Below are 24370 nucleotides of genomic sequence, written 5' to 3'. Positions count from 1 at the left end.
TGGCATGTGGTGTCTCCAAGTGTCTCCGAGTGTCCACAAGTGTCCTGACTGTCTCAGAGTGTCTATAAGTATCTCTGGATGTCTATACATGCACGTGGTGTCTTTGAGTGTCTCTGAGTGTATCTGAGTGTTTAAAAGTGTGTCTGAGTGTCTAGAAATGTATCTGAATGTCTATAAGCATTTCTGAGTATCTATACATGTCTCTAATTGTCTCTGAGTGTCTCTGAGCGTCTCTGAGTGTCTCAGCATCTCTGAGTGTCTATAAGCGTCTCTGAGTGTAGCTGAGTGTCTATAAGTGTCTCTGAGTGTAGCTGAGTGTCTATACATGTCTCTGAGTATCTCTGAGTGTCTCTGAGTGTCTATAAGTGTCCCTGAGTATCTCGGAGTGTCTATACATGTCTTTCAGTGTCAGAGTGTCTATAAGCGTCTCCGAGTGTCTATAAGCGTCTCTGAGTGTTTAAAAGTGTGTCTGAGTGTCTATAAGTGTCTCTAAGTGTCTCTGAGTGTATCTGCGTGTCTGTAAGTGTCACCGAGTGTCTATAAGCGTCTCTGAGTGTCTATACATGTCTCTGATTGTCTCTGAGTATCTCTGAGCGTCTCTGAGTGTCGAAGTGTCTCTGAGTGTCTATAAGCGTCTGAGTGTAGCTGAGTGTCTATAAGCGTCTCTGAGTGTATCTGAGTGTCTATACATGTCTCTCAGTGTCTCTGAGTATTTCAGAGTGTCTCTGAGTGTCTATAAGCGTCCCTGAGTATCTCTGAGTGTCTATAAATGTCTCTGAGTGTTTATAAATGTCTCTGAGTGTCTCTGAGAGGGACAGGGTCTCTGTCAGTGGACCTCGTTGTTGATAGGCTGCAGTCAGAAAGAAACTGTTCTTGTGCTGTGAGGTTAAATCGAAGTCTTTACAAGTGAGTCTTCTGTCACAAAGGATGTCCAATTCATTTAGAAGAATGACTTGTTTTTAAGAGTAACTTTTTCCACCACTGATTTACTTAACAGGGTCATCACTATTAAGAAGTCATACAGGTAAAGATTCATGAACAGGTTGCTGTTATTACCGAGAGGAGTGAACAAAATTATGAAAATATAAAATTCAGGATTCTTCTTTAAAACACTAATTTAGCATCATCAGTCTACTTTTTGATTGACATGTTAATGCTAATGTAGTTAGATATCAGGCGGATGACATCATGGTATATATGGGCATCGAGATGACTGACAGCTCAGAAGGGACAAAAAGCTTCATACAGGATGAAGACTCATTCAGAGTTATTTTAATTTCTCAAAAATATGGGCTGTTAAGTTTCTCCAGGCCCCCGGGGGACAGTTCAGTATCCCTGCCTGTCTCAGAAGCCATTAAAATCCAATGATGCCTGTCCTCCTGTCTGAAGACTGCGACTGCCTCGGGCGCTCCTCTCTCCACTCCATTGGCTGTTTCATTCAACAAGCCGTAAGGGACTGCTAGCTACCAGCTCACATCGATCTCAGCCTGAGCCCGAGGTAATAAAACAGTATCTATATGTAGACTCTAATATCACATCAGTGATCTGGGTATCTATTGCTCAAGTGTCTGGAAAAAGAAAACATTAGCCCAGAGAACAGCAGCAGAGGTTTTTATCACCCTGCTGGTTTCCCCTGCGGCTGATCTGTCAGAAATGCTGGAGTCCACATCTCTCAGTCAGGCTGCTTCCCGAAGAGACAGAGCCGGTTTAACAATCCCACTTCACCATTCAAGGCTTCATTATATCTGTTCAATTCAACACCAATGTGTTCCCTTTTTGAATGTCAGAACTGGTGGGAAATGACAAGTAAGTCTCTTACTCATAACATTTTCAATGGATGCCAACATCGATTTCATTAGTATTTATAATACGGTCCAGTCATACTTCTGTACACACACGATTTACTGGCACACATGCAGGAAATGATCAGTGATCCTTCTTTGCCTTCAAGTTTTAGGTCATGCAGGGCAGAACCTGGAAATAATGTGAACATCTGAGGTTGTAGAACATCTAAAAACACATTTAACATGTCATAAAAAAAATAAAAATTGATATTTCAGATTCCACTCTATTTCTACATCAATCAAACTGCTGCAGATCAGACTCATTAATCATGTGATCATTGGTCAAAGGTAGAGGTTAGGTTACTTTTATTAAGGATGTAACCTCAACACTCTCCATGTTGATCTTCTGTCTTGATAAATTCAGTATCATTTTTACAACAGTCAATGTAATAAAGTTCTGTCATCGCAGCACTCTGCTGCTCTGAGTTTCTATTGTGACAATAAAGTACTGTGCGTACTCACTACTTAATTCCAGTTGGTTCTACTTCCCTGTTTGGTCGATCTGTGTCGGGCTTCTGGCAGCTAAACACTTCCTGCAGAAATATTTCACAATAGAAGCATTACAGCTGCCTGGATGAGATAATCCCAAGTTTTTCTGGCAGGTTTTAATGGAACAGATTTACAGGAAGTTTGATTTCCATTGAAAAATACAGCAAAGTTTTTCATATGCTTTTTATTAAACTTTTAATTATCTGTCCCTGCCAGCTACTTCTGACATTATTTCAAAATAAGCTTTTATTAGAGTATTTGTGAAAGACAGAAAGATGATCCCATGATGCTTTGAGCTCGTCTCCTTTCACTCTCTGTTCTCTGTCACCGCTGCATGTCAGTGACAATAACTCTTTCTCATGAACAAAACACGTCAAAGAACGATTGACTAAAGTTCACGAGGACTCAGTCTGCGGGTCCACAGGTGAACATTCAGATTTTGCCTCTGCTATCAGACAGAATAAACATGCTCAGTGTACTTTACAAAGCTAATCCTCTTCCTGTTAACCTGGCAACTCATTTACTCCTGCTATTAACATGTGACCTTTATAACAAGTTATGTATTTCTTATTTGGACAGGTGTGAACATGTAGCAGCATTTCCTCCGTCAGTCTTTAGCTCGGTTTTAAATAAACACTTTATCCAGTTATTATGGGACACTTTTAGATACTGTTAGTTTTTATGTTTTACCAAGATAAATGATATTAGACATTGGACAATCGATTAATAGGGACGAATGGGTACACCACTATCTTCATTATCTGTATCTGTTAAACCAACTAAATTATCTGTATCTGTTAAACCAAATAAATAATCTGTATCTGTTAAACATACTAAATGATCTGTTTCTGTATATGTAAGCAGTGAGACAGGTTTTTTTTGCACCACGTGGTTGGTTTTACTTTTTGCCAAGAAACGCCAGAGGAACAATAAAATATCGAACAGTCCAGTCTTTACTGTTTGCTGCTGTTTAATCCACTGGATTTCACCATCTAGTTCTGATGCATCAATAACTGTGCAGACAAGATGTCCATCCCTTTCCATATCATGAGTATTATACAAAGAAAGAGCCCACAGATTAATTTAAGTATTTGCCATGTCTGTGCATCTTTTTCTACATTCAAACATGAACAAATGTAATTTGTTGTTAACACAAATCCCAAGATTATCCCCGGACATGATTGAAATCTATTTTGTTTCCATTCCAAGTAGCAATACGAGCTGCTGAATTTATAACCAAAATGTCCTCAGTAATTACTCCTGATGTGACCTCAATAATTATCCTCCCACTGGAAGGGAACCAGTGAATAACAGTCAGATTAACAGTACTGCTATAATAATATAAACCAGCTAGAAGGACACTCAGAGCACGGACCACCGCCGAGGCCACCAGTCCACTCAGTGACTCTGACTCCACAACATATGTCAGGATGGATTAAAAAATATTTAGTTTTAATAATTGTGCTGGTTCCAGCTCCTCCCTGTGAAACTACTGTCCTGACTGATCCACAGAGGTGTACTGACCATCGGGACTACCGGGACAAATACTGGTGGGATTGATATTGACAGATCACAGGACTGTCAGAAAATCCATCAAGTATTAACCGAAGCAGTACCATCAGTCGGGGTGCACCTGAGAGCTGCTGCAGGCGGTCCAGTCCCAGCACCTCTGGGACAGACTCTCCTTCTCAATAAACCTCCGGTGCTCCATAACATCTCCTTAAGTTTGAGCAGGAAACCTGTGTCTCCGAGTGGGTCACTGTTACCTGTCAATGTGGATCCTCATACGGAGTTATGCTATTTCTAGAAGGGCCCCTGTTGTATCACTATTGCATTTTAATGATATAATGGATTTTAAGGAGTCTGGCATTAAAAGGTAAACTACTCTATATCTCACATAGTTCATGACATTGAAAATACATTCATGGATCCACTTTGTGATTATGATCTGCTCCAAAAGTTGGCAGGTTTCTCATTGGAGCATGCAATATCTTCCAAGATTCATAACAATTGGACCACCACTCATTCTGTAATTCTGCTGACCAACAGACAAAGAAAATGGAGTGAAAAGATAACCCTCTTGGTGGATGTAATGAGATAAAAATGTAACAGGCAGCATAACTGCATCTACCGCACTACATCTACACATCTACATCTAAACAGCTACCCATTTACATCTACACATTTACATCTACCCATTTATATCTAAATCTACACATCTACCCATTTACATCTACATGTATACATCTACATGTCTAAACATCTACATCGAAACATTAATATCTACATCTATAATTCTACATCTTTACATCTACACATCCAAAACTACATCTACACATACAAAACTACATCTATATCTACAGATCTACATATATACATTTACAAATATTTAAACATCTACATATACTACTACATCTATCCATTTACATATACATCGACACCTACACTGCTCAAAAAAAATAAAGGGAACACTTAAACAACACAATGTAACTCCAAGTCAATCACACTTCTGGGAAATCAACCTGTCCAGTTAGGATCAACACTGATTGTGAATCAATTTCACCTGCTGTTGTGCAAATGGAACAGACAACAGGTGGAAATGAGGCAATTATCAAGACAACCCCTATAAAGGAACGGTTCTGCAGGTGGTGACCACAGACCATTTCTCTGTCCTCGTCCTTTCTGGATGATTTTTGGTCCCTTTTGCATTTTGCCAGTGTCCTCACCACTAGAGGTAGCATGAGGTGTCTACAACCCACAGACGTTTCTCAGGTAGTGCAGCTCATCCAGGATGGCACATCAATGCACGCTGTGGCAAGAAGGTTTGCTGTGTCTGTCAGCACAGTGTCAAGAGCACGGAGGACATACCGGGAGACGGGCCGGTCCACCAGGAGACGTGGAGGGGGCCGTAGGAGGACAACAACCCGGCAGCAGGACCACTATCTGCTCCTTTGTGCAAGGAGGAAAAGGAGGAGCGCTGCCAGAGCCCTACAAAATGACCTCCAGCAGGCCACTAATGTGCATGTTTCTGCTCAAACTGTCAGAAACAGACTCCATGAGGGTGGTACGAGGGCCCGACGTCCACAAGTGGGGCCTGTGCTCACAGCCCAACACCGTGCGGGGCGATCGGACTTTGCCAGAGAACACCAAGATTGGCAGCTTCTCTGTCGGCGCCCTGTGGTCTTCACGGATGAGAGCAGGTTCACACTAAGCACACGTGACAGAGTCTGGAGACGCCGTGGAGAACGTTCTGCTGCCTGCAACGTCCTCCAGCGTGACCAGTTTGGCGGTGGGTCAGCGATGGTCTGGGGAGGCATTTCTTTGGAGGGCCGCACAGCCCTCCATGTGCTAGCCAGAGGTACCCTGACTGCCATTAGGTCCCGGGATGAGATCCTCAGACCCATTGAAGACCATATGCTGGTGCAGTGGGCCCTGGGTTCTTCTGATGCAGGACAATGCTCGGCCTCATGTGGCTGGAGTGTGTCAGCAGTTCCTGCACGATGAAGGCATCGATGCTACGGACCGGCCTGCCCGTTCCCCAGACCTGAATCCAATCCAGCACATCTGGGATATCGTATCTCGTTCCATCCACCGACGCCACGTCTACCGCAGACTGTCCGGGAGTGGACCGATGCTTTGATCCAGGTCTGGGAGAAGATCCCTCAGGAGAACATCCCTCAGGAGAACATCCGTGGTCTCATCAGGAGCATGCCCAGGCGTTGTAGGGAGTGATACAGGCATGTGGAGGCCACACACAATTTCCACAGAAGTTGGATCAGCCTGTGATCTGATTTTTACACTTTTATTTTGAGTATGATTCTGAATCCAGACCTCCATGGGATAATGATTTTGATTTCCATTGATCATTCTTATGTTATTTTGTTCTCAACACATTCCACTATGTAATGAATAAAGATTTTCAACTGGAATATTTAATTCATTGAGATATAGGATGTGTTCCCTTTATTTTTGAGCAGTGTATATACATCTACACTTCTACATCGAAACGGCAATATCTAAATCTACATGTGTATATATATATATACAATTCTACATACTTATATCTACATCCAAAACTACATATACGGATCTACATATACATCTATATTTAAACATTTACATCTATTACATCTACAGCTCCACTTCTACGGATCTACATACAGTGGTGTGAAAAAGTGCTTGCCCCTTCCTGATTTCTTATTTTTTTGCATGTTTGTCACACTTAAATGTTTCAGATCATCAAACAAATTTAAATATTAGTCAAAGATAACAAGTAAACACAAAATGCAGTTTTTAAATGATGGTTTTTATTATTAAGGGAAAAAAAAAAAAATCCAAACCCACATGGCCCTGTGTGAAAAAGTGTTTACCCCTAAACCTAATAACTGGTTGGGCCACCCTTAGCAGCAACAACTGCAATCAAGCGTTTGTGATAACTTGCAATGAGTCTTTTCCAGCTGTGGAGGAATGTTGGCCCACTCATCTTTGCAGAGTTGTTGTAATTCAGCCACATTGGAGGGTTTTCCAGCACGAACCGCCTTTTTAAGGTCATGCCACAGCATCTCAATAGGATCCAGGTCAGGACTTTGACTAGGCCACTCCAAAGTCTTCATTTTGTTTTTCTTCATCCATTCAGAGGTGGACTTGCTGGTGTGTTTTGGATCATTGTCCTGCTGCAGAACCCAAGTTGACTTCAGCTTGAGGTCACGAACAGATGGCCGGACATTCTCCCTCAGGATTTTTTTGGTAGACAGAAGAATTCATGGTTCCATTTATCACAGCAAGTCTTCCAGGTCCTGAAGCAGCAAAACAGCCCCAGACCATCACACTACCACCACCATATTTTACTGTTGGTATGATGTTCTTGTTCTGAAATGCAGTGTTACTTTTACGCCAGATGTAATGGGACACACACCTTCCAAAAAGTTCAACTTTTGTCTCGTCAGTCCACAGAGTATTTTCCTAAAAGTCTTGGGGATCATCAAGATGTTTTCTGGAAAAAAATGAGACGAGCCTTAATGTTCTTTTTGCTCAGCGGTGGTTTTGGTCTTGGAACTCTGCCATGCAGCCATTTTTGCCCCGTCTCTTTCTTATGGTGGAGTCATGAACACTGACCTTAACTGAGGCAAGTGAGGCCTGCAGTTCTTTGGATGTTGCCGTGGGGTCTTTTGTGACCTCTCGGATGAGTCGTCGCTGCTCTCTTGGGGTAATTTTGGTCGGCCGGCCACTCCTGGGAAGGTTCACCACTGTTCCATGTTTTCTCCATTTGTGGATAATGGCTCTCACTGTGGTTCTCTGGAGTCCCAAAGCTTTAGAAATGGCTTTATAACCTTTGTCCAGACTGATAGATCTCAATTACTTTCTTTCTCATTTGTTCCTGAATTTCTTTGGATCTCGGCATGATGTCTATCTTTTGAGGATCTTTTGGTCTACTTCACTTTGTCAGGCAGGTCCTATTGAAGTGATTTCTTGATTGAGAACAGGTGTGGCAGTAATCAGGCCTGGGTGTGGCTAGAGAAATTGAACTCAGGTGTGATAAACCACAGTTAAACATTAAAACATTTAACAGGAGGGGGCAAACACTTTTTCACACAGGACCATTTGGGTTTGGATTTTTTTTCTTCCTTAATAATAAAAACCTTCATTTAAAAACTGCATTTTGTGTTTAATTGTGTTATCTTTGACTAATATTTAAATGTGTTTGATGATCTGAAACATTTAAGTGACAGACATGCAAAAAAACTGGAAAACACCACTGTATATACATTTACATCTATATTTAAACATCTACATAGCTACATATCTACACATCATCTACAGCTACAGCTACATTTACATGGAGCAGCCCGTCACTGACTGCATGAGGACTACTCACACACACATAGATACGCACACATAGATGCACACACACACCCGCGGTTCATTCACACGCCATGCAGATTACTACGTCGGGACCCACGGTTATTTGGCTGTCAGGAAATTATCAACGGTGCACACTTGAGACATTTCGTATAACACTGCTAGCAAACTTACTGTGGGTTGACTCTCCTACCGGACTAGTCTAAACTAAAAGCAGCGGCCAACCAGGTGTATAAATTCGCTGTTAACGATAAGCGATTGGATGACGTCACTATGATGCGACGATCCCTGTCATTAAAAATATTGTCTGAAACATAACGGACAGGTTTATCTGGGAGCTAATGGTTGGGCTCCATGAAGGAAATGTATTTTATTTTCCTGTTTTGGGTCCTGCAGTAGGCAGGCAAACTAGAACCTCAGTGTAGAGATCGTCTGCATTATACATCTGAGGGTAATAAATTAGCCTGATGGGAGAGGCTTAGGATATTTAAAGGGACCTCCTTAGGATGGAGGGAGTAGTGTGGGCAGAGTTATGAGGAAGGTAACAGCCATTTTGATGAAGAGAATATTGACGTGTACAAACTTTTTGGTTTAGAATTAGTTTTTTTTTGTTATTATTATTATTTATTTGCAAACATTTTTGTTGTTTGGTACTGAGTATCTGTAAATATATTTGTGTTGCCACAATTCTGCATTTTTGGGAGACGCACAATAAATTGCACCATCGCTACCTACGACTATGCCATTTTTTGGGCTGTTTTATTGAAGGACTGAGGTTGAACCCTGTCACACTACACATCTACATCTACATCTACACATCTATATCTACAACTACATCTATGCATATATAGATCTACATCTACATTTAAACATCTACATCTAGTACTACATCTACATATCTACATCTACACATCTATGTAGCCACTGTTTTGGTTTAATTGTGAAAAAAGAACATTTGATGTGTGGCTCAAACTGAACAAGAAGTGTCAATGTGGTTTATTGTGATGGTGAAATGATTTCAAGATGTGGTCCCTCTGACTGTATTTCATTCCAAGCTGCCATCTGCTCAGTTTCCTTCAGTCCAACATGATTATCTGTGATATTTTTACAGAGAAACCCCATCATCCCCTCATTGGTCTTTACAAGCAGAACATGACATTTCCTCACATTACTCCGAGAAAACGGAGGTTGTTTTTTTTTTATTGCCAAGTAAGGTGCTAAAAATAGGAAGGATGAAATTATACCCACAACCACATGTTCTGTTCAAGCGAGATGGATTAGGTGAGGAACGTCACACATCTACTCAGTAGTGTTAAGGAGTAGGAATACTGCACTCTCTCCTTTCTGCTGGTGTAACACTGATACATCGGTACATGATTAAGAATAAAACAGTTTGTTCGTATGTGTGTTTGGGATTCTCTCTCCCAGATGTTTAATTTTCAATGGATGTAGAAAATAAAATCTTGTCATCTGATTGTTTTATAAAGCCTCATTGATCAGCTCCTGTTTCTACAAACTGAACAGTTCCTGTGTTTACCTGTAAAATCAATGATCACCTCCTAAGCCCTCGTTGCATCAGTTTACCTTACCGCTGCTCTGACAATCTATTTTATGAAGAAACTTTCTATTCTGTTTTGCCATTTTTTCTTCCATCACTGTTATGCTATCAGTCAGCGAATCCTGATTCTGCCTGCTCAGATGCTTCACTTTCAAAGTTTCCAACAGCTTCAATAGTTTCAGTCCTCATTTTTATGTAAGTTTAAAATGTCAAGTTTTATTTACATCAACACATAAAAAGTAAAAGCCACTTGAATGAGATGGAAGTAATGACTAAAAAGAAAGTATGTATGGCATTGAGAATATTATCAAAGTGTTAATGTAAATTAATGAAATCATTAAACAGGCCAACAGGCTTCAAATTGACACTAGCTATTTGTTAAGCATTTAGCTCAAAACAGCATACAGCCTCTCGGAGCTGCTAACATGTCTGCAGACTCTCAGGCCTCGTGTCCAATGAAGCAGTTGTTTGCAGCTGAAAACGTCAGGACCTCTTCTGAAAACATATGGCCCTCGTTTTGGATGAAGACTGAGAGAACAGACCTCTGTTCATCCATGTTTTCATTGAAATCAGTTTTTGAGTTTTCATCACTATAATAACAGCTTGCTCGAGAAACTTTGGAATATTTTTTTTCTGGATAAAAGCATGCGATCAGTTAAATAAACATGTATGTGTGTGTGTGTTTGTTCACCAGCCGAGGCCTCGGATCTCTGCAGTGCTGAGCCGTGTAGGGTCAGGAGCAGTCGGCTGGTGCTGATCTGCAGATCCAGTCTCTGGGGCTCCGGGTTCATCCGAGCGAAGAGCAGCAGCCCGTCAGAGTTCCACGTCCTGAACTGGAAACGAATGAAGAAACCTCCCATGATGGCAGACGGTGCAGAAACCGGCAGCGACATGAAGCTGCTGCTGGAGCTCTGGAAGGTGCAGGCCACCAGTTGAGGCTGTGAGCACAAGAAGGTCACGTTGCCCTGTGGGATGACAAACCAAAGATGTTGTCTTTTCATGGTATTACATAAAACATTCACAGATTTTCAACCTTTATTCATCCATTAGCTATACACCCTTATCCTGAACAGGGTCATGAGAGTGCTAGAGCTGTAGAGTGTGGGCTGGTTACACCCTGGACAAATGGCCAGTCCATCACAGAGCCAACACAGAAAGACAGACAACCATTGACACCAGCACCTAACAACCTAGGACACGTTTCTGGAACAGCCTGGCTCCACCAGACTGTCACTCATAGCTTCTATTAGCGTTCACTCAACCAGTCTGAACGGTGGACCAATCAGTGATCAGTATAAGTAGTTCAGTGCGTTTGTCCAACCCCTCTTTCATTGTGATTGGACAGCTGGGTAAAAAGTGATGAGCACAGCAGTTTATCCAAGGTTGAACATTTTTCAGTGTCAGTGACCAGAAATCTGAATGTTCAGAAGAATAAAAACTCAGCATCTCCTTACGCTGCTGCCATTCAAAAAGAAAGTCACGTTAAAAACAATTTGAAATTGCCGCAGTGAACACGACCCTGGATAGCTGCAGCAGTGGTAAATCTGGTTGGTTCAAATGAACCCGAGGTGTAGGATGGAAGTACTGTGGACAATTCTTATGGCGCGTAACCACACCCAGACATACCACAGTTAGGTTAGGGTACACCAGGAGCACCTGGAGAACATACAAACACAGGGAGAACATACAGGGAGAACATATAAACACAGGGAGAACATACAAACACAGGGAGAAAATACAGGGAGAGCATACAAACAGAGGGAGGACATACAAACACAGGAAGAACATACAGGGAGTACATATAAACACAGGGAGAACATACAAACACAGGGAGAACGTACAGGGAGAACATAAACACAAAGATAACATATAAACACAGGGAGAGCATACAAACACAGGGAGAACATATAAACACATGGATGACACAAACATAGGGAGAACATGCAAACACAGGGAGAACATACAAACACAGGAAGAACATACAAACATGGGGAGAACATACAGGGAGTACATATAAACACGGAGAACATACAAACACAAACACAGGGAAAACGTACAGGGAGAACATATAAACACAGGGAGAACATACAGGGAGAACAAACAAACACAGGGAGAACATACAGGGAAAACATATAAACAAAAGGAGAACATACAGGGAGTACATACAAACACAGGGAGAACATATAAACACATGGATGACACAAACATAGGGAGAACATGCAAACACAGGGAGAACATACAAACACAGGAAGAACATACAAACATGGGGAGAACATACAAACACAGGAAGAACATACAAACATGGGGAGAACATACAGGGAGTACATATAAACACGGAGAACATACAAACACAGGGAGAACGTACAGGGAGAACATATAAACACAAGCAGAACATACAGGGAAAACATATAAACAAAGGGAGAACATATAAACACAAGGAGAACATACAAACACAGGGATAACATACAAACACAGGGAGAACATATAAACACATGGAGAACATATAAACACAGGGAGAACATACAGGGAGTACATATAAACACGGGGAGAACATACAGACACATGGAGAACATACAGGGAGTACATATAAACACGGGGAGAACATACAGACACATGGAGAGCATACAAACACATGGAGAACATACAAACACAGGCAGAACATACAAACACATCGAGAACATACAAACCCAGGGAAAACACACAAACACAGGGAGAAAATATGAACACAGGAAGAACATACAGGGAGAACATATAAACACTTCTATAACATACAAACACAGGGAGAACATATAAACACATGGATAACATACAAACACACACACATACATTATATATATATATATATATATATATATATATATATATATATATATATATATATATATATATATATATATATATTATATATATATATTCTCCCTCTGTTTGTATGTTCTCCCTGTGTTTATATGTTCTCCATGTGTTTATATGTTCTCCCTGTGTTTGTATGTTCTCCCTGTGTTTATGTTCTCCATGTGTTTGTATGTTCTCCCTGTGTTTATGTTCTCCATGTGTTTATATGTTCTCCATGTGTTTATATGTTCTCCATGTGTTTGTATGTTCTCCCTGTGTTTACTGTATATATTCTCCCTGTGTTTGTATGTTCTCAATGTGTTTGTCTGTTCTCGATATGTTTATATGTTCTCCCTGTGTTTGTATGTTTTCCCTGTGTTTGTATGTTCTCCATGTGTTTGTATGTTCTCCCTGTGTTTGTATGTTCTCCCTGTGTTTATATGTACTCCCTGTATGTTCTCCCTGTGTTTATATATTCTCCCTGTATGTTCTCCCTGTATACATATACATGTACAACATTTATAAACATATATATATATATATATGTTTATAAATGTTGTATATATATATATATATATATATATATATATATATATATATATATATATATATGTTTATAAATGTTGTTTATATTGTGTATATATATATATTGTTTGTGTGTTTAATGATTATACATTTTAACAAATTCCCAAAACTCAGTAAAGCCATCAACATTACTAAATCCAACACAGACAAAACGTCTGTGTTGGATTTAGTAATGTTGATGGCTTTAAAATACACACAACTTTAAAAACATGTAAAAAAAATAACCACAGCAGCAGGTTTTGTCACTTCCAGATAAAACCATCTACGTTTGGTTTGTTTACATCTTCTGGGCGACGGGAAAAACATGTTTAATACATCACCAATTTTGCTATGAAATGTGAGTGCTTCCTTCAGGCAAAGTCTGCAGAAATGCGGACTTACACAAAGGGTGCTTAAAGGGCTCCAAATTTCTCCAGAGACACCTCACAGATTCAATGATCTGACAGTGGGACAACCCTCAACCCTGGAGGACTTACCGGGAATGCACCCCAAAGTCTGTGAGTCTGTGAGGGGGGACGTTGAGATTGAGCCCGACTGTAGCTCACTATTTCTGGGATGGATGTAGTGGAGCAAAGCTTAATAAAATCCAAGTCCAACTCACCACGCTGTAAATCTGTGGCTTGCGTCTCTTTGCCAGGTCGATGACGTTGATTCCGTTGTAGTAGAGGTTTTCGATGCAACCATGGAAGTTCTTCCTGAGGAAGGTCCCAGGTTTTCCAGGCAGCGGGATGCCTCCAAAACTCAGCTTTTATGAAAACATAAAACAAAAACTAAGTTTTTCATTAAGTAATCATGTCACAAAGAAATACACATTCTGTTATTTTGATTGTACCTTGGTGTCACAAGCTTTCTTTACAACATGACGCACTCCAACTGACTGATTCACATCCAATTCAATAGATGAGAGTCATCTTAATGTTTATATCATTAACTCAATCAGAAGGTTGCATTAAAACAAAATCTAGTTTTAATTATTAATGTAAATGGGATTAACCAAACCATCAAACCTGTCTGTGGGGTTTTAGAACGGTCTGTTGATGTGTCTCTGAACACTTAAGTAAAAATAAACATCCACTCAGACCCCATCTTAACCAACACACCCCTTGCAGCACCATTCGGCTCATGTTGGCGCAGCCAGGTTATCATTGATCCACGAAAATCTCAACTCATTGCAAGCAGAGTGCTGCACGCTGTGCTGCACAAAAATACCTGCCTGGATTTGCACTGTGCCAGGTAGTAAAATAGGAACCTCTGTGTTCACATACTTGTATCTTTGACTTTTTAATCATAAAAGCATCTTTTGTTTTGATGATTCAACCATCTAAGCCCTGAAATTCTCCAACTGTCAGTCATTAAAATGTGTTGATAAGAACATCAATGGGACACTCACACTGAATATGACACTGAATAATGGCATGCTAATGTAAGCTCATCAGTGTGAGAGACTGGCCGGACGCACTGACCTCATAATCGACCTCCAGTGAGTCTCCTTCTCCTTTGGTTTGGAAGTGCTGTGTGTGGGAGTCCACTGTGAGGTTCACCTGCTTGTTGAAGCGCTCGATGATGACAGTGTGCCAGTGTTGGTCGTCGAGCAGGCTGCCAACTGTGACGGCAACACGACTGCTGCTGAACCTCAGCCTGGTGTCATCTGAGACAGAAAGACCAAGAAAAACATGTGATGTGTGAATTTATTATCTCACTCCCCACTAATCAGCTCAGCATGTGTAAAAATGGAGAATGTTGAAATGATGTGGTTAAAGTTAAAGCAGTCGGGAGAGCAGCACTAAACACTCTTGAACATAAATCTGTACATCTTTCCTTTGAAGAGAGTTAGATGAGTCACATGAGCTTTAACAGATGGTTCATGTTGTCCTTTTGTTACACTTGATCAGGTAAGTTTGGATGATCATTTAATTTAGCAGATGTTCCATTTTGAGCAGTTCCTCTGCTCTATATCTATCTATAATCGATATATCTTACTCTATCTATGATGTTTAATCTATGTATATATCTTTATATACATAAATACATATATATATATATATATACACACACACACAAGACCGCATTGACGTATGAATTCAAAAGCACCTGATGGGAACTAGGTGACTAACAGAGTGGCAGTGCTGAGTCAGATTGGGACACTAAGAGTCCCACACTAAGAGGTGGGCATGGCAGATCAAATAAAATCATTTGTAACTGTTGCGTATGCACAAAATGGCTGAAAGGCACATACGCTTCTCCCCACGCCAAAGTCAGGATTTAGAAAAACAAACTTTACGGGAAAGTCTGCGCACCTCAAAGAAAATGCTGAGCCATCCGTAAGCATATTTTGGAGACACAGATGGTGAAGTGGTGAACTGAAGCCAGAATATAGAATTATAGATTATGTCACATTTTAATGATTGATTTAACCCTCGACTGCACAGCGTAGCCCTCAGGAAACAGAAAGTTTTATTGGGGCCCATGTCCATTAATGTTTCTTTAAATGATTGCAACCAACCCGAAGGGTCAAAAAAACTCCAAAAACCCTAACTACAAAATGTTCCAATAAGGTTCGTTTGAAGGCGGGACTGAGAAGTTAACATTATCTGCCTCAGTTATGTAATTTAAAATGACATGAACACCAAATAAGAAACATGTTCATGTTCATGTTCAAGGTGTAAAGAAGCCTTTGTCAGGTTCTATGAAGTTTTTTTAATTTATATGTTGAGTTTTTCTTTTCGTTGCCTCGGGGCAACGTTGTGTGATAAGGGTACTTTTTAACAATGTCTTTCCAAACAATGTGTTAGGATGTTATCACATAGTATTGCATGTATTTGTACACAATACATGCACCAAATATGTTTTTTATTCATTTAAGTTTACTTCTTTTACAACATTGTGACAGAAAAATTAAGGGAAGTTTGTTCCATGGAAGAAAAGAGCAGAATCTGCATGTTAGGCAAATACCACCACACAGTGAGGACAGGGGAATAGAGAGCAATAACAGGGAGGGTTGTAGTTTTGTACAGCAGACAACGCTCAAATTATGGGTCAAATATCAAAATGAAGCTTGTGTAAGTTCAACCAGGTAGATATGTTCCCTCACGTTTTATCTTCATGTCTCTGTGAGAGACTGCTGCTCTGAGCCTGGTTCTGTCAGAGGTGTTCTCCCTGTTAAAAGAAAGTTTTTCCTTCCTGCAGTAGATTTTCTTCCTGTTAAAAAGGAGTTTTTCCTTCCTGCTGTTGGAGGTGTTCTCCCTGTTAAAATTGAGTTGTTCATCCTGCTGTCGGAGGTGTTCATCATGTTAAAAGGGAATTTTTCCTTCCCACATTCAACCCTTTATGGTTGAATTTGGCCGTGTAGAGGGTGGGACGTAAAGGCACACATGTCCAGGTGGACTGTGATTTATAAAGGCAACATTGTGTGTAGTTTACATGTATTTATGAATCTAAACGTGTCAGCTCTTGTGTACATGTACACTTTTTGTATGGATCCTCAAAATATTCATATATGAGGCCCCAAGCAGAGAGAGGGACAGTGACAGAAAGCCTCTGGTGGGTGGATGGAGAGACATAGGGTGAAGACCAAACACCACAAGATGCAAAAACACCAAAACCATTTCAGGTGTAAGAAGCAGGAAAACATTCTGCAAAGTGAAACAGAGATGTTCATAATCAGCATTACTTAATTACAGGAATACTAGCGCATAATGACACAATCTGGTTCCTATAATTATGGTATTGGTTCTAGTAGTTGTAACCGGTCATATTTAAATACAGATCTCATGACATGTTCACTTGTTTGTTTAAGAATATTTTATTGTCAATAAAGGGTGCTGCCACAGTGATTTGGTAATGACAACACCTGTTCTCTGAAAGAAGACCAAAAAAAAAAATTCAAATTCTAAATCTCACTGCTCTGTTTCTCTCTGCTTGTTCTCAGACCTCAGTCCTCAGCACCAGAGGGTTCTGGTCCTTTGGAGGACATCGCACCTTTCAAAATTAAAGGCTTCCAGTAAAAATAAGAAGTGATGAGAATCAAGCAAACAGGCCTCAACATCACATTGTAAATCCTGTACTGGCAGAGTGAAGTGGTGAAACTCACCCAGGTTGAGGTAGAGAGCCAATTTTCCCCTGTGAAGCTCCAGGGTGATGTAATCTCCCCTCTGTCCCTCCCCATGCAGTAAAACCCCCTCAGCTTGACGGCTCTTGAAGCGCAGGGAGATCACATCCTTCACTGTTGACATGGACTTCTGGTTGAACCGATACAACAAAGAGCTTCTGCCATCAAAGTCTGCCACGTCTGACTCTGGAAGGACGAAAGAAGAAACTATTGAAGCTATACACAGTATGATGTTCACACAGTATGATGTTTACATGCAGCATGATGTTTACACACACAAACTGTATGTGTCAGGAGTCTTGTTTTTCTCCGTTTTGCCCCCGATCACCTCTCCTCCTGTGTCCCCTCAGTCCCCTGTCTGCTTGTTCTGTGTCCTCCTCTCCTCACCTCCTGTGGCCACGCCCCTCACCGGTCCCAGCAGCTGCAGCCACTCACCCCTGATCACCACCTGCAGGTGTGCTGTAGGGAGATCCTGATCACCTCCCCGGACAAAATGTACCCTGCCCCTGCACTCCTCTGGTTGTCGCTTCATTAGTTAGTCACCCGTCCATCCTCCGTCCGTCCTGTTCCCGTTCCCGTTCCTCCGGCTCCAGTTCCACCTGCAGAGCTACCTGTCGGAGTCACCAGTCGGTGGAGTTGCCCTCCCAACTCGGAGGATTATTGACTCTGTTTCTTCCAGCGGTCCTGTCCGCTGGTCTGCCGGCTGCCCTGCAGAGCCGTGTCTCCCTGGATCAGTCGGTTGAGTTGCCCTCCCGACTTGGAAGCAAGTGGACACTGTAGGTGCCACTTTTTGGTTTGTTTGTTTGGTTTGTTTGTTTTTGCTTATGGAAATAAAGACTGTATTTTGGAACCGATACCCGAGTCTGTGAGCCTGCATTTGGGTCCTGGTAAAACACCCACCACATAACAGTATGATGTTTACACACAGCATGATGTTTACACACAACTGTATGATGTTTACACACAGCATGATGTTTAGCAGAGACAATTATGTCCGCCATGGTGGAGAAAGAGGTGAACCTTAATGATAAATGCTTTACAAATGCATTACATTACAGTCATGATTATTATCATGAGTGTTAACCCCTTGAGGAGGCGGAATCAGAATCATTTGCAACACTATTCAAAGGAAGCTATCACTTGCAATGCAAAAGTGGATTAACAAAATAGCATTGTCGCCTCACAGCGAACAGGTTTTTGGTTCGAGCCTCCGATGAGGCTTGGTTAAACTCTTAACTGTGGTCGGGCCTTTCTGTGTGGAGTTTACATGTTCTCAACATTCCTGCGTGGGTTCTCTCCAGATACTCTGCTTCCACCCACCACCTAAAAACATGCAGGTCAGGATAAAGCGGGTGTAGCTAATGGATGGATGGATGGATGCTGAATTCAGTTTGGGTGGATGCTTCCCACAAATTTTCAACTCGACACACAGAACACCTACACAAGCAGCACAGTTTAGATGAGACAGACAGACGGACGTTCGACCGTACCAACTGACTGCCGCCGGCATGGAGGCTTCGTGTTAATAATGTTTGGTATCTGTGTTTCTGTCAGGATTCCTGTCTGCTCCTACTGTTTGCTCCTCTGTTTTGTCCCCAATCACCTCTCCTCATGTTTTCTGTCTTTCCCCTGTCTGTTTGTTATTGTGTCCCCATGTGTTCTGTGTCCTCCTCTCCCCGCCTCCTGTCACCCCCCATGGCCACACCCCTCACTGGTCTCAGCAGCTGCCACCACTCTCCCCAATCACCACCTGCAGGTGGCTGATTCCACTGATCACCCTGAGTTGCCCTCCTGACTCGGGAGGAATAAGGAGCCAGGGCTACCAGCCAGGGCTACCAGCCAGCTGTCCCGCCAACTGTTCCACCAGCTGTCCTACCATGTCCTGCCATACAACTTGCACTTGGGTTCAGTGTCTTGCCCAAGGACATTTTGGCAGGAGGACCGAACCACCAACCTTACAATTAGTGGTGAAGCTGCTCTACTGTCTGAGCCACAGCCTGCCCCCACAGAGAGAACTCACACAGTGAAAACTGTCTGTGGTTACAGGGAAGGTATCAAGCTCATATATGGCAATGGAGGACTGAAAACACCAAGCAATGTTGTTTCATGAACACATGGTTATTCTCAGTGTGTGTGTGTGTGTGTGTGTGTGTGCGTGCGTGCGTGTCAGTCAGTCACTCACTGAAAGAGCAGCCGTACACCTCGACTCTGAAGCCTAACCAACCGATTGGATTCCAGTCCAGAGGTATGAAACGCAGGAAACGGGTTCTCACTGAGTGGGACAGCTTGTTGTGGACAACGTCCTCCGAATTCACATTCCCCACTAACCGCTGGAGGAACAGACAGAGATACAAGCTATGGTTATTATAGCAACATTAAACTGATGCAAAACAATGTACTGAGGTCCCAGAGAGAGAGAGAGAGAGAGGTCAGTAATGCTTCCACCAGGAGGGAAGGAGCCTTTTGTTTCAGCTGAATGGTTGAAATCCAAGCACAAGCAAAGACACTAATTCTTTAAATTGAAAAGTGCTGACAGGGCAAAGCCAAGGGCAACGTCTTTATCTTTGGGTTGAACACTGCTTGATGAAGAGATAAGAACCATGTGGTGCAGACATTTTAGAATATCTGGTCCATCACAGTGAGAAGCAGGGAAATAAGGGTCTTCTGAGAAATACCACACAGCTGCTTTTTCATTAGTTAATTCTTCATCTGTATTTCCTTTAAAGCTGCAGAAGACTGAAGCTGCAGCTGAGCTCAAAACCTTTTTAGCAGCAGACATTTTGACAAGCAGGACGGCTCAGGATTTATTAATGGAGGCTCAGTTCCAGTCAGTGTGTCAGCCATGACAGTGAACCAGCGTGCACAATACAGGATCCTATTTAAAATGAGTGCATCTGTTCCACCTGTGCTTTTCCTGCTGTAACAGCTGTCTGCTGTAGAAAAAGTCAGTTGGATGGCAACTGGCTTCTGACACAAATTAAGTAGTTAATACCAACAACATTTTCATGTCAAACAAGAACATAACAATGATAAGAAATTTAGAAATGCTACAAAGAACACGTCTATCAATCGAAACATAAATTAACCACAGAGTCTGTATAATAACGCAGCTTTAAATTGAAGCTAAAATCACTGAAATACTGTCACAGTTAGCACTTAAATTAACTGAACTGAGCTGATGTTGATGACGGAGAAGATTTATTTGGGACCTAATATTGTGTTCATGTTTTTAAAACCTACAGAAACAACACGGTAAGAACACAAGGGACAGAGTGTCTGAGATTATTTTTTGTAGTCCATCTTCTTGGAGTTGTAGTTTCACCATGTAAATCTCTGCCAATGGGATCCACCATTGCATAATTGCGTGGCCTGGTGTCAGAGGACTCAGATTCTCTGAACATGGTGGGAGTCATTTCTGAGTCCTTATGAATTCATGTCTCATCTTTCTTTCATCACATAACGTTTTCATTTAAGGACAAAGAAACGGGGTGAGGAGGTCGTTTTATGACGACTTGACTTGTCTCTTTGGTCCATTTCCATTTTGTCCCTGACACACTGTCACACACTGTCAACATTGGAACACTGTAACACTATCACACACGTATTGTAACATGGTCACTGTCACACTGTCATACATTGTAACAGTCACACACTGTAGCACACACTGTCACACACACTGTAACACACACTGTCACACACACACACACACACACACACACACACACACACACACACACACACACACACACACACACTGTAACACACACTGTCACACACACACACACACACACACACACACACACACACACACACACACACACACACACACACACACAGTAACACACACTGTCACACCGTCACACACACGCTGTCACGCTGTAATACTGTCAGACACACTGTCACAATCTGTTACACTGTCACTGTAGGAGCTATTTCTGTTATTGTTGGCATGTTGTATTATTTAGTTAGATGTTTTGTGATGTTATTTTTTGGACACCTGGTGGCAGTAATTGGATACACAGGGGCGTGTGGGTTTTGTATATATAGGGCACAGGAAACAGGAAAGGGGGGGCACAGGTACGGGAAAGGTATACAGTTCTCACCAGACCGCATATCAGACGAATCACCAGAGCAGAACCAAACAACCTGACAGATTCATGGTATTTTTTTCTTCATCCTGTTCAACTACATCTCTTCAATAAACTGCAGTCAAACTGAAAAAGTCTGGTATTCATTTCAATGTCTGCGTAAGAACCTAAACCTACCTGTGAAGTAATGGTAAAAGGAAAACTGGAACAATGGATTACCATTACATTTAAGTGAGAGCTGTTTCTAAATCAAATGGATTTAAGTGAGAACTAGCTCTAAATCAGAGCTGGATTTAAGTGAAAACAGTTTCTAAGTGAGAACCCGCTGGATCAGAGGGACTGGAGTTTGAAAGATAGAGGATTGTCTTCTTTCACACCCGACACTGCCATAAACTGCCAACCTGGATATTGTCAGCAACCACGCCAACGTGACGGACAGAGATTGGAAACTTCAAGCCAACACAAAGACAGCAGTATGTGAAAACAATACGACTTCAGGAGAAGCTGTTCATGGAACGCTGTATTGGAAAACAGCTTGTTTAACTGGATCGGATGACTGAATGCTACATAAAGATTGTGCACTTTATGAAACATTGTGCCGCCAATTGTCCCTGGATCACGATTAAGGAACGGTGTTTAAAATGTCCGGTGTTAATTCTGATGTTTATCAACACAAGGACGATGTTGAAAAGGATTCCTCAAGGGAAAATGCCAAAGGTTTGGAAATGTTTGTCGAAAACTGTCAGAAGGCAAGAAACCTGAAAGGCAAACAAGCAAACAAGTTAATGTAAATGCTGAAAGAGCTTATGAAATCAAATGAAAATGCAAATGAGATGCAATCTGACCGGATGCAATTAATTAAACTCTGCAATGAGACCAATGAAAGCCTTGAGTCCTTGTTGAGTTTACCGCCGCCTAAGGAGGAAGTTGAAAAGCAAAACCAGTGGTTTCAACAAAAGATGGATACTTTGAACGGGTTTATACATAATTCAAATGTGTGGTTATCTGAGGTTGGACAGTGATCTACACATTCCCTGGCTGAAAGTGCTACAGAATCGAGTACCGTTAACTCTGATGATGTTGGACCTGACGATAGAGTCTCAAATATTTCAAAGCCCAAATCAAGCAATAAATCACATTCATCACATGCTGCCCTGAAAAAGAAACACGAGCTTGAAGCACAAGAGGAACAATTACGGAGAAAGAAAGAACAACTGGAAATAGAGACTGAACAGCTACAAATGCTAAATTTAATGTGCTTGAAACAATGGGATCCAGAAACCACTCAAAAGTGTCTGATGGAATCAATTATTATTATAGAAGAGGAACTGCTCAAAATGAAACACCTGCTGCATCACATCCACATGCAGATAAATACTTACCTGGTGAAATGCAGACAAACAGAAATGTGTTATTTGAAAGCCACTCTGCTTCTCAGGAACAGTTGCGAGACCAAAAGTAAAAACTCCTGGATCACCTGTCAAAGCTCATCATTTAGCTGAGTACTCTCTCAAAGGGCAAAATCTTGGGACTCATAAGCAAGAAGCTGAGCTGATCTATATTAATGCTGCAGCCGAGAATGATATCTGTGATATAATTCAAAGACAAAATGACATCACTGCTCCTCTGGTTCAACTAAATCTGAAGTCATTCTTCAGAAACTGCCATACAAACTGAGACAAGTGGAGGAACAGGGTTTGTGGTCTACAGGAACAACGTGGAGGACGAGTTCAATTTTCTGAGCTGGTTGACTTCATTGAGAGACATGTGAAGATACAGTCAGATCCCCTCTTTGGAAACATCCAGGATGCGCCAGTTGCTACTATAAAAAATCCTACCTTTCATAAAACCCTTGAAAATGATGTCAATACTGAAAGAAAGCAGTTTTGCAAAAACTTTTACACAAAATACTAAACACAAATATAAGAAAACTTGACATCACCAAAAGGAAATGTACCGACTAATAACTCCAACATTTCTTGTTTGTTCTGTAATAGGAGGGGCCACACATTAGGGCGGGGTCCACAGATCAAGAGAAAATTACGCAGAGGAGAAAAAATAGACTTCTTAAAGGAAAAGGGAGTTTGTTTTGGCTGTTTGAAAATTGGACACATGAGCAAGAGCCATTTAATATGTGATGTGTGCAACCGAAATCATCCTGAAATACTTCACATTGAACAAAAGAAACCAGAGCATACAGAAAGGAATGAGAAACCACTGGGAACAATGCTGTTGTCTCACCTCATACATGTAGGCATATTGGGGCCGGTACTGAAACATCCACCTTCTCAATTGTACCTGTACAAGTAAAGAGCCACAAGGGGACAGAGTGCTGAAAACCTAGGCATTTTTGGATCATGGAAGTTCATCTACCTTTTGCACAGAGAGCTTAATGAGAAAGCTCAACATAACAGAACCAAAGACCAGTGGTCTGTTACGTACCATGAACCAAGTAAAGCCTGTGATCAGTTACCATATTTCAGATTTGGAAGTGTCCAGTCTGGACAAAGATTATTTTATTTTTCTGTCTGATGTGTTCACACACAAAATTATGCCCGTTTCAAATGACAACATCCCCAGACAAGAAGACCTGGCACAGTGGCCTTATTTGAGACAAATCAAAAGTTCATGAAATAGAATCTGGAGTCGACCTACTCATTGGAATGAATGCCTCTAATGTACTGGAACCTTGGGAGGCGGTCAACAGCCAAAGAGAACGACCATATGCTGTGAGGACCCTATTGGGGTCATATACGGTCCCCTGACAGGAAATGAGAGCCAGAAGGAAGGTGGTTATCCTGCTGCTGCTGTCAATCGGATATCTATTGAAAATGTAGAGGAGCTGTTGGTCAAACAGTACAACCAGGACTTCGGTGAGAGAGCCAACAAGGAAACAACGGAGATGTCCAAAGAGAATGTCAAATTTTTGGACATCATGAATCACACAGCAAAAATGAAAGCTGGACATTATTGTTTAGACTTGCCTTTCAGACAAGAACATCCCAGC

The 24370-nt window shown here is 41.5% G+C and overlaps 1 protein-coding gene across 3 annotated transcripts in view; it reads right to left on the bottom strand.

Moving 5' to 3' along the window:
• LOC138201594 (contactin-associated protein-like 5) overlaps positions 1-24370 on the bottom strand; it is a 106947-nt gene that overhangs the window by 46077 nt on the left and 36500 nt on the right. For all 3 annotated transcript variants that reach the window (XM_069155215.1, XM_069155216.1, XM_069155217.1), the window contains exons 4-8: positions 19458-19605; positions 17258-17461; positions 14631-14815; positions 13769-13912; positions 10442-10715 (exon numbers count right to left, since the gene is read on the bottom strand). In XM_069155215.1, the coding sequence (XP_069011316.1) occupies positions 10442-10715; positions 13769-13912; positions 14631-14815; positions 17258-17461; positions 19458-19605 (955 nt within the window). The remainder of the gene's footprint in view (positions 1-10441; positions 10716-13768; positions 13913-14630; positions 14816-17257; positions 17462-19457; positions 19606-24370) is intronic.

Source organism: Embiotoca jacksoni, unplaced genomic scaffold, assembly GCF_022577435.1.
Source record: "Embiotoca jacksoni isolate LCO1_2020_lvr unplaced genomic scaffold, fEmbJac1.0.p SCAF_2, whole genome shotgun sequence".
Taxonomy (NCBI): domain Eukaryota; kingdom Metazoa; phylum Chordata; class Actinopteri; family Embiotocidae; genus Embiotoca; species Embiotoca jacksoni.
The sequence above is the reverse complement of the archived record's forward strand: the minus strand, read 5'-3'. Positions and strand labels throughout refer to the sequence as shown.